The sequence below is a fragment of the Mesitornis unicolor genome, unplaced genomic scaffold, assembly GCF_000695765.1.
Source record: "Mesitornis unicolor isolate BGI_N332 unplaced genomic scaffold, ASM69576v1 scaffold2626, whole genome shotgun sequence".
NCBI lineage: Eukaryota > Metazoa > Chordata > Aves > Mesitornithiformes > Mesitornithidae > Mesitornis > Mesitornis unicolor.
In genome coordinates, this window is record NW_010191494.1 from 1 (window position 1) to 11504 (window position 11504).

An 11504-nucleotide genomic window follows, 5' to 3' on the forward strand; every position below is an offset into this window, starting at 1 on the left:
GAGGGGGGCTTGGGTTTGCATTATGGTTTTAGTGGGGTGTTTGGTTTTTTGGGGTTTTGGTTTGTTTTTTTAAGAGAAAACTTGGGAGAAACTATAATGCAAACATTTTATTTCCAGGCTAGAAAAGAGATTTTCAAGATTCACACGCGGGAGTGGACCCCTAAGCTGCTGGACACGTTTCTTGACAAACTGGCTGGAAAGTGTGGGGGGAAGTGGAAACAAAAGCGAGTTGCCACATGTAACTGAGTTGTGAGGGGTCTGAGCTTGTACCAGGCAGTAGTGCCTGAGCTCTTGTGCCTCGCTGCAGGGGAGCAAACAAAGTTTGAGTCGTCTTTTCTTTGAATGTTCTTTGTATGTCTCAGAACACTGGATGGGTTTTGGGCATCTTCCTCAGGAGCAAAGTTTTGATTTGGAGACTGCTTCATTAATACTGCACAGGTATTGGGCTGCGAGCCATGTAACAAAACTTCTCTGCAGTGCAGTAACTCTCTTAACCTGTTAATTTTTGGCTGCATACAAAGTCTTTCAGTGTTGCACTTTGGAAGCCTCGACCTTGACTTCTGTGTTGCCAGGAACTGATGTAACGTTTGCTTCTTGTTTTGTTGATCAGGATACTGTGGTGCTGATATTAAATCCTTATGCGCTGAAGCTGCCCTCTCTGCTTTGTGCCACCGCTACCCTCAATTATACCAAAGTAGCAACAGGCTACAGCTGGATATCACTTCTATTAAAATAACAGCAAAGGATTTTGTCACGGCTATGGAGAAGACTGTTCCAGCTTCCCAGAGGGCTGTGGTTTCACCTGGGCGAGCATTATCACCCGTTTCAAAACCACTGCTGGAGAACACCCTAGCCAGGATTCTACAAGCCCTACAGAGAGTATTTCCCCACGCCAAGCTTGCACTAAAGAAGGACCAGCAACAAGGTATCATGGTAACATCCACTTCTTTAGAATCCTGCCAGAGCAACAACCAGTGGTTTGTGCAATCAGCACACACAAAGCTCTCGGCCACAATGGCAGTAGAATTTTCTAACGTGCCCAGTGCTGGATGGGAGCTGTGAATGACTGGCAGTGTGCAGTAGAGAACTGTGCACGCTCTACCACTGCACCCTGTTTCTGACAGTAGCTGACAGTATAGTTGTCATTTTCAGAGATAGATCTAAGGTTGAGTGGATGAGACACCTCTTTCAAAGTAAATGTTTCCATGGGGGGAGAAGGGTGTTTTTACATGAATGCCTTTTAAGTCCTGTCTGAAGAATGTCAGCACCACAATACAAGTGTAAGTGGGTTAAGCTAAATACTGTTTAGCTATCATGATTTTTAACCACAGTCTCTCTAATTTCCCTGTTTGTGGATCACACTGTACACTTGCCCGTGAGATCAGAATGTTTTAGTAATGCGTACCTTGGGGCTTGGCTTGCATAGCATGGGTGAGCTCATGTTCCTGACTCCATCAGCCCTGATCACGTTTAGTCTGTCAGTTGGTGAGAGCAAATCAATGGAAAAGCTCACCCCACTCCTGATTACTGGGGATCCTTGAACAGTTGCTTTGCTTACTCACTAGTCCTAGCAAATGGAGGTCCATGGCCATCACATTTGCTTAATTCCCCCACTTCGGGGAAGGAACCTGCTTCAGAAGGAAGTGGCCTTGTTGGGTTTTTCAGGTGGCTAGGAACTACAGAAGTTGCTCTTAATTTTTATTCTGAGGAGAAAATCTCTTGAGTTTTCCCCAACAGAGAGATAAACGTTACACAAATCATGGTACATAGGACAGCTTTGTAGAGACTTGTGCAGTCTCCTTAGATCTGTGCTAGGATGCATTTGGCATGTGCCCTTCCATAAATACAAGAGAAGGGGTTTCTAGCACTGATTTAGAAGCTGCATGAATTTGAGAGTAAGACAGGAACCATACAGGAAAGCTAACAAACCTCTTGTGTGTTTCAGAGACTTTAAATAATATTTTAACAAATGATGCAGTTGACAACAATGAGGAATTGCCATCAATCTTTGAAGATAAGCCAACGCATAAACCGCCTGGTACACAAAAGGAAAATTTCATCAGCTTCAGCAGGTAACTTTCTGTCCCCTTTACATTTAAATCTGTAAGATGGCTGGGTCTGCAAACAATTTTGGCATTGAGGGGTGGTAGATGAAAGGAGTGAAGTGTGTGTGGGGAGTGAGTAATATTTGCATGAAGTGAGGAGATCCAGCTGGGTACTGATGTTCTAGTCCACTGCCATAACCCATCAACTGAACACCTCAGCCCTCTTTTCCCAAGGCAGAGTGGTCCACAGGCTACTATAACGTGTGGATTTAATCCATGGTATTCCTTGAAAGACTCAAGACCAAAGAAATGTGCTGTCCGTTTAGCTAAAAAAAACCCAACAAAAACCTACTAATTTCTGTAGCCATCTTTTGCCCTTCTACCTTCCGAGCTTGCTTAACCAGTAGCAAATTATGTAGCAGAAACAAAATTGCGAAGTGGTTGGTTTAAAACACTGTGAGAAAAACTTAAACAATGTCTGCATTTTGTACCTTTAGCTTACTAAGTTTATGTTAATCTTTTGTTATTTTAATATGGAAATTGTAGAAGCCAACAGTTGAAAAGATAGATTGTTGTCGTCACTGTTGGGTCAGTGATTCTTTTCATTTTCTATTGTTTTCTATTGCTAGAACATCTTCTGGCCTCCCGAACTTGATTAGATCTCTAGGGTCTTTGATTTCAGCCACTAAAGCAACCTTCAACATCTGTGTGCCTATTCTCCACTTCATTTTTAAGCATATTTAATTCTTCTTGTTCCAGAAATGCTTATTACCAGCCAACATCCTGCAGGCCATGGTTTTTAATAGTTGGAGAGCCAGGATATGGTCAGATGTCTCATTTGGCACCTGCAGTAATCCATGTCCTGGAAAAGTTTCCAATTTATACGCTAGACTCATCCGTTTTGTTTGCAAGCGTCACATCACCAGAAGAAACATCTGCACAGGTATCTTTTCCCCCTTTAATCTCCTAGGATTCATTCAGTGTATATAAAATAGTAAAGTAAGCAAGAGTCACTCTTAATGGAGGTGGCCTGGTTTGAATGTGCTGTTATGTTTATTTCTGTCTGAAAATCCACTTTTCTTCTCGATCGAATGGTACTAAATAAGGACATTGTATAATGGCCACATTTTCCCTTCCAATTTAAACAGTGAGGAAGTTGGAAGCAGCCTGGAGAGCTGAGAGGTGCTGCTAATAAACCCCTCTTCACAGCATGAAATCCTGCCCATCTCAGTGGGAACCAGGCAGTCGTTTTCATTGCAGCTTAAGGCTCTGCTCCCAGTAGATGGCTCTGCAAGTCATGCACTTTTTTGTAGCCTTCTGCTTTGTTGTATTTGTAAGGCACACCACCGCAACAGCTGAGCTGTGAGGCTCTTCAGGAGTTACCTTACACCTAGGTAGTTCTGAAACCAGGCAAAGATTAAGGTCTGTTTCTGGCTGCAGAGCAATGTCTATATTTGAGTCAAAGGGACAATTTGACCTCTTTGTTAAGGAGTTTTTCTTCTGTTGGGTTATTTTGAAGATCTGATTTCATCTGTTCCTTTTTTGTAAGATAATTTGACTGATTTGTAGTTATTAGCCTGGTCTACATTGCTTGGTTTTCTTACCCAAGCTTTCATTTCCGCAGTTGATGCGAGAAGCTCAAAGAACAGCACCAAGCATCATTTGTATCCCACACATCCATCTGTGGCGGGAGGCTTTTGGAGCTACCTTGAAAACTACTTTCATAACACTACTGCAGAACATTCCAGCATTTGCTCCAGTTCTGCTGCTTGCAACATCTGATGTGTCTTGCACAGATCTCCCAAAAGAGGTATTTCTGTCAAGCTTTTTTACTTTTTTATTCATTTTCTTGTTACATTACAAATCCTTTAAGCATTGGAGTACTGTGCACTCTTAAGCAAATCCATACTGTTGGCACTCGGGCACCCTAACCAGGTCTCTTCACATTTGCTCACAAAACAATCCCGAAAGCATTTGCCTAAAGTGCTTCCTGAGCAAAGGGATCGACTGTGACCCAACTTTTTCCCCCTTCTTCCACACTCCTGCTAATCAGACAGATGCATGAATTTACTTCAGACAGTAATTGCAGTGACTTCAAGATGATTACCCGTGTACTTGGTGCTTGAAATGTCAGTGTGGAAAGGATATTTTTGCTGAAAAGCAAAAGATACTTTAACTGAAAAAATACAGCGGTCACACTGTTAACGAGGGAATGTAATTTCAAATGTAAAATCTTGAATAAAATTTTCAATTCCTTTTTTCATGTAAGTGAAAGCTTTACGAGCAAGCTAAGTTCCAACTTCTGTTTAAGTAGCTTGGAAAGCAATTTTTGGTTGTATCCCATAACAGATTTGAGCAAGAAGACATGTTTAGCTGTCCAGAAGTATGACTGTGTGCATTAGAGGGAGGTGCTCCAAGCGCTTTATCGTATGGTTCCCTCATTGAACTTTGACTCTAGAGGTGTTCTTGAGAGAAGACATTTTAATTTGCCATGCTAACCTATGAAACTCTAGCCTTTTAAGGCCAAGAAGATAACTTTTCACAAGTGGTTTTATCCAGATGACTATTCAGTTCAATTTAGAAAGGTAGTCATCTTTTAGGAATAGAATATGAATCTGTGTGGCTTTATGTCTGAAACACCTCTTCTCCTCTCGCTTTAGATAAAAGAATTGTTTATCCATGATAATGAAGTTTTCAAAGTCCAGTTGCCTAGTAAGGAAGAAAGAAGAGCATTTTTTGAGGATTTAATTGTAAATCAAGCTGCTAACCCTCCTGCGTCAAAAAACACCACCGGTGAGGCCATTCTACATATAAAACTTTGCTGACTGTTAGTTAATAGCTATGTGCTGTTTGGTTTGATGGTGATTTTCTATCAGTATATTTCCATATGCTTGTAACTGGAGCACCATGAATTGATTAAAAATTTCTGATGAATTCAAGCTTGGCAGACACTGGAAGCACTGCCTGTAGCACCGCCGCCTCAGCCTCGAGAGCTGACAGCGAAAGAATTGAGAAAGCTGGAGGAGCAGGAGGAGGATACGATGCGTGAACTTAGGATCTTCTTAAGGGACGTGACTCACAGACTTGCCGTTGACAGACGTTTCAGAGCATTCACAAAGCCTGTTGACCCAGAGGAGGTAAATTAGTGTTTATCTGTAGTACCATTTTATCTGGGTGTCTTCATAATTTGTGTTTGCATTTCTCAGTGTTTGTGTGCTCTGTACAGGAAGGTTTATCTTTGGTTTTAGGCCCATGCTTCTCAAGAAGCAGGAAGTGAATTCTGCTTTGTTGTTGTGGTTGAATCCTTGAGGCTATCAGATGTCTCCTGATGTCAGAGTATTCACTGAAAGCTTCAGGTTCCTTCTAAACCATCTCCAGAACACCGGAGTATTTTGGTTGGAAGGGACCTACGAGGATCATCCAGTCCAGCTGCCAGTCAGACCAAATGCAAACAGGTTCCCATGAAAGGCTTTAATGTGAAGGCTTGTTACAGCAGTAAAAAGCAGAGAGCTCTTTCTTCATCATGATGAACAGTATCTACAGGACTGTTTTAATAAAGCCTCAAGCTCTTTAATTTACTGTCAGTAGTTTGTGAGAACAGGAGTAGAAGCAGCAGTTTCTAAAATAAATTTTAAGATTCTATTCTCTGTTTCACCCGAGGGTCCTTGGTGTAAGATCAACCGTAAGGGCTGTGTGGTTTCTGCTTCCTCCATACGCTTCTTACGTCTCTCTTTCTCACTTAATTTATTGCATAAGTCTAAGCCAGGGGCGCGTACATCAAAGTCAGCTGTATTTTTAATACAGCTTTGCATTTCAGCAAAGTCCTGTTCCCTTAAGCATCCACTGACTTGTCTTTCCCTTATCGTTTCTGCGATGTGAATAATCTAAACAAACATAGATGCCCTCATCTAAGCTGCTCATTAGGTCAGTTTTATGGTCTGAGCAAAGGAACTGGCACCTCTGGGTCCAGTTCTCTCATTCTACAGTAGACGCCCAGGAGAGATACTTCAAAGGTGCAGTTCCTGCGGCCTTTTTCTTGCCGCCAACAACAAAGAGAATCTTGGGTGACTTCACTGAGAGAGGTTTCCTTGCTGTGATTTTCTGAAGCACAGTGAAATGAATCCCACTCTGGGTGTCTGTTCCCTTCTCCGCCCCGCATGTGCTTCTGACCTCCCTGCTGCTGCTTCTTCCCCCTCTTCTGGTCTGTGTCCGCAAAGCCAGTTGAAACACCTTCTGTTTTCAAGAACCTCAGTGGTTAATTGCTGCATTTTTGGGTGTGTCATAAATATTTAGTGTTTTTAAGAAGTCCTTTACTTGACTTTGTTAAAGTAACTATTTTTGGTAGGTACCGTGTTAAATCTCTGAGCACGTACCTCTCATTTGCAGGTACCCGATTATGAAGCAGTTATTCAACAGCCCATGGACCTTTCAAGAGTTCTCTCCAAGACTGACTTGTACTAGTACCAAACTGCAAGAGACTTTCTAACAGACATCGATCTGATCTGTAGCAACGCTTTAGAGTACAACCCAGATAAAGATCCTGCAGGTGAGGATGAGTTTCTGTCCTTAATTTGGACAAGTTTAAAATGTGTAAAATGTCATCTTTGGACAGTAGACTTGGGATCAGATAATTTTAAACATCCCCAGAGTGCATTTCTTGTGAGGCTGTGAATGTAGCATTAAACTACTTGGGCATGAAGTAGTGAAAGTGTGGATCGATAACTAGTGCCTTAGCTTTGATCATTAAACTTTTCTGTTGTTATGCTGAAAATACTCACTGAGAGAACCTTTCAGAACCTACCTATGAGAGGAGCAAAATCTTTCTAGATCAAAAGGCGAGATTTCATTGGCTGGTAGAAAAGACTCCATTCTAACTGTAAAATTTCAGATCGTCTCATTAGGTACAGAGCTTGTGCTCTCAGAGGCACCGCGTATGCCATAGTGAGGAAAGAAATGGATGAAGATTTTGAACAATGCTGTGAAGAAATTAAAGAATCTCGTCAGAAAAGAGGTACGTCTTTGGACGCAAGGGATTTTAAGACTTGTCTCAGTATTTGTAACCAAGAGCGCAAGACACAATCCTTTGCGATCTGTTCTTTCCTGCAAGGTTGTAGCTCTTCAAAGTATGCTCCATCTTACTACCATGTGATGCCAAAGCAGAACTCTGATCCCGGGTGTGAGGAAACAGACCCAGAGTGTAATGAAAAAATGAAGATGCCAGCAGCACCTGTGGATTCCAGTACACCCCGCTCTAACAGCAAGTTGCGTTTTATTCCGACTTTCTTGGGGAAAGTGCTAAAGTCACTGGTACCTTCTCTGTTCTTGGGACACCACAGGTTTTGGGGATGCCTGGCTCTTCATGCCAGAGGCATGACGTATTTTTCGTGTGCTTCAGAATGTGAGAGAAATCCAGAGGTCGTTCATTCCATCTGGTTATGAAGTTCAAGCGCAGTGGTTGGTTTGCATTGTAAGACACTGGCCTTGATGGCCCGACTGACATGTAATGGCTCTTAAATTGCTGCCTCTTGAAGTAAAAAATGTTGTACATGGAAGTTTCAAAATACTCAACAAGTTTTTAGTTACATTAAACAGTACTTTTCCCTCCCCTGCCCTCAAATGTTAAAAATCTATGCCACCTCTTCCTGTGATTTCCAACTGAAGGGGGAAGTGGTGGAAAATAGGAGCCCAATAATACTAGATATGTAAAGGACAGATAATTATATCCTCACTTCTCCTGCAAAAAGGATATGAAGGAACTTGAGTCTCTTTCTGTTAAAACTCATGACATGGTGGGAAGTCTCCTGGTGTCACTGGAACGACTGGGAATTTTGCCATTTGACTTCACCCACAGGCTCTGTGCAGTCCTCCGGGAATACAAAGAGTTGTGGGCTTTACTGGAAGGTGAAAACGTAAACCAAATAACCCCTTGTTTTAAACGAGGTTAACTGAATCAGAAAGCATATGAGGTGTAAGTCTTCATGGACAGTGTCCTTTTTCTCCAGTAAATATTCCCTTAAAATTGTCTCTTTTAACTCTGCCCAACATGTGTTTTAGCTTTTGACTCTTACAGATCTGTAGCACATCTGAGGAAGGGCTCGTCTCCAAACACTTCTCTGTTGTTCATCTCTATTAGTTCATGTAGTAAGACATTAAGCACCTTCATTTGCTTTCTGCTGATAAAATTTTGAAGCTGACAGTTTCATGAATGAAATTCTGCAGCTGGCTTTTAAAAATCTACTTTTTCTGATATCTCTTTGTAGTGATGTCAAAAAGAATACACAGACAGAACACAGTCTTCAAGGATGGCAGCAAAGAGAAGGAATTTTCAGCTCAATAAAGAGAATAAAATTCCAGAAGACTGGGATGAAGTAGAAAGTGATGAAGAGCCTCTAGAAAAACGTGTTTCTAACATGGATCGTACTGAAGGTGAGTCCACGCAGGATTCTTCTATGGAAGAAAATGAAAAGGTACTTCAAGAACGACAGAAAAATGGGAATGAAAATAAACCTGGGACTGAAAATGAAGGAGAGAGGGTTCTTGTGGCTAAATCTGCTTCAGAGGAGTGTTGTGCTTCCTGAACAGCCTGACCTAAGACAGCAGAGCGAGATGCTGGATTGCCAAGTAGCGGAAAGTTCTGACGACAGAGATTCCAATGGTAAATGAAGGGTCAAACAGGTCATTTGGCTCCTTTTTCTTCCAAGGAAGACTACACTACTCATTTATTAGGGTTTAGCTTTATGTGGTTCCATTCTGTTATTTCTCTTGTATCTCTCTCTAATCAGCACGCAGTGTTTCTTACATGATGATGCTGCCCCTATAGTTTTTCGAGCCAAACGCCTGTTTTTCTTCAGCGCTGGTTTTTTGATTCTGACGTTTGGTTTTCAAATGGTAACTAACTGAAAAACAACCACTGACTTTCTTTTATTGTATGAGTATTGTCCCAGTAACGATCAGTGTAAGTTCAAAAGCTGTCCTTGGAGTGTGAACCCAGAGTCACGTGTGGAATAGAAGATGTGTCCTAATGTTGGCAATGTAAAATGTGTTTCCTAACCTGAATTACTGTGGAGATTTACCGTGCAGTTCTGTAATGGCAATGTGACTACACTTTTTTCCTGGTTTTACCCTGCCTTTTTCTATTGTGCAGGGGGTTTTTTGTGTCCAAGTTTCTGATTTTTATGGAGCAGTGACTTTTGCCAGAAAGAAAGTAAAAGTGAAACATTGATTGGTGTAAGAATGGTCACTGTCCTGTCTCTGTCATTGCAGAGAGAGACTGTATTGGGGGTACAGGACACTTCACTGGTACAGGTATTCCAGATAAACAGAAATCCTGACTACAGAAATGTCTCATTCCAGATTCATGTATACACTGCATGACTCGTGCCAGACATCCTCGGGCAGAAGAGCAGCAGGCGATGCGTGTTGAGAAAAAAGCTGTGGTAATCCTCACACTGCCAGCGATCGTGAATTACTATGAGCTCCAAGTAAGCCTAATTTCAATCTTGTTAATAGGGAAGTAAGGCATTTTCTTGTTACACATACAGTTGTAAATTAAGTCAGTTGTTAACCACTGAATTAAAACAATTTATGGGAAGGATATACAGCTTGTGTTGCTCTGCTGGTTTCTCCACTCTGCAGTTTCAAGGTAGGAGCTGACTGGTGAACCTTTGCTTCCTGATCTGCTTCAGACACTTGGGCAGTGTGTTCTACCAGCAGAGCTGTAGGCATGGTGCGTGTTCAGTTCATGGGTGAAGGTGAGCACCTAAGGATGCTGCTGTGCCCGCTGGCACCGCTGTATCTGGAAGATCTGTAGCCTGGCTTCCATTTTACGGTGCCCTGCATTGCAGCAGCAGTTCCCAAACGACGTGAAATGCAACAGTGGCTTTGCTGTGGCAGCAACTCTACGACAAAGTGGATTGTGTCGTTCCCTGCTGCTCTGGGAGTGGTTGATTTGCAGTTACGCCCGTTGATGTGATAGATTGGTTACTAATAAAACGCTGCCTGAAATGTTAGCCTGCCTTTTCTCTGAAGTAGGAAAAATTAACTCGTTTTCTCCAGTTAAATCTTGTGAGATACCAAATCTGTTCTCTGAAGTGTCATTTATCTTTTATTTAACAGTATTAAAAAGTAGGATGTCACTTGTATTGTTATTATTTAGCTTCTGAAAACATCAGGGATCTTGCATTATTCTAAACCTGTAGTTTCTGGTTGGTTTTTTTCCTTCAGCAACTGTTGCATTTTGTCACTGAGATAACCAAGAACTTCAGTGTATTTCACTTGGAAAAAGTATATGCCGCTGTTAGTCAGTGCATCTACCAACATCGGGAAGATTACGACAAAACCGAATTAGTGAAGGTAATCTTTTTTTTTTTTTGTCTTTTGTCTTTCAAGATCCTTGAATCCATTTGTCCTTGAGATGATTGTGCCGGAGAATAGAGAAAATCCTTGATGCCTCTGGGTCTGCCTTCAGAAAGAGGAAGCCTCTTCTCCTTGGCCTTGGTCATCTCCATCTCTTCTTCCACATCCGATAGTCAGAACAAACGCTCTGTTCTGACTGTGCAACAGCCAGCACATGTATGTGCCGAGTGTTACTAACACTTGTGTGGATGTACAGATTCTTTCTTCTTTTGATGAGGAAATAAAGTGGGTTCTTAAGCTTTCATTCATGCTGACTGCTCTTTTTTCCCTATTAAGAAATGAAGAGAAGTCGCAGCCTTCCGTTGTGCTCGGTAATACTCGATTGCAGCGTACTTGACTTCTGCTCATTAACAGCGTGCGATGAAAAGAAAACATTATCTGTGCATAATTCAGTAAAGATTGATTACTTCTACATAGATATTTATACGTAAACAAATATATCTTAAAATTTATTAAGGAAGCTCAAATAAAGTCCTTTTAACTGCATTGTGGTAAATAGGTATTTTATGCGACATACTGCTGTCATTGCCTTTGTAATGCTGCAGATCTGCAGATCATTTCAATGCCTCTCTTTAAAAGAGAATGACTGAGTGAAAACTTGATAAACTCCTATCATTGTTTTCCGGCCTGTGGGAATACATTCCTCTGAAGTAGTCTGTGGTGCGGTATAGTCCATTGCATCCTACGTCAGGGTTGTCAACCAACTCTCATTTTGGTCTATGAAAAGGAAATCTTTTAGAAACCTCTTAATGCAGGCCAGAGGGTGGTTGGCATCTCACATGGCCTTCATAGAATTAACAAAGTAAAGAAAAGTAAAAGTGTGTGAGGATGACTCGCATCCAAACCTCTGCTATGGCCTAGTTTTGCCTTACCCCCACTTGAAGTAAAGCAAGATGGACTGCTGTACCTTTCCAAGGGAAAGTTTAGTCTTGCTTCTAATAATGACAGTCTTCTTGATGCCAGAGATTTGCATCTTCAATAGAAAATGTTAGTTGCAGGTCGAGTGGCTTCTGGTTGAATTAATTGTAAATAGCTTTCTAGCTA

General features: G+C 41.6%; 1 protein-coding gene across 1 annotated transcript; it reads left to right on the plus strand.

Annotated features, from left to right (window-relative positions):
- Window positions 1-117: 117 nt before the first annotated feature.
- On the plus strand, window positions 118-10397 carry LOC104542432 (ATPase family AAA domain-containing protein 2-like; the record flags this gene model as incomplete). The annotated part of the gene is given in 14 exon segments (XM_010186738.1): window positions 118-205; window positions 608-925; window positions 1946-2072; window positions 2805-2988; window positions 3670-3855; window positions 4706-4838; window positions 4986-5182; window positions 6432-6591; window positions 6934-7056; window positions 7153-7311; window positions 8319-8604; window positions 8606-8700; window positions 9399-9526; window positions 10269-10397. Coding segments are annotated over 14 exon segments (2313 nt in total), but the record flags the coding sequence as incomplete, so codon positions are not given.
- Between the last annotated feature and the right edge of the window lie 1107 nt (window positions 10398-11504).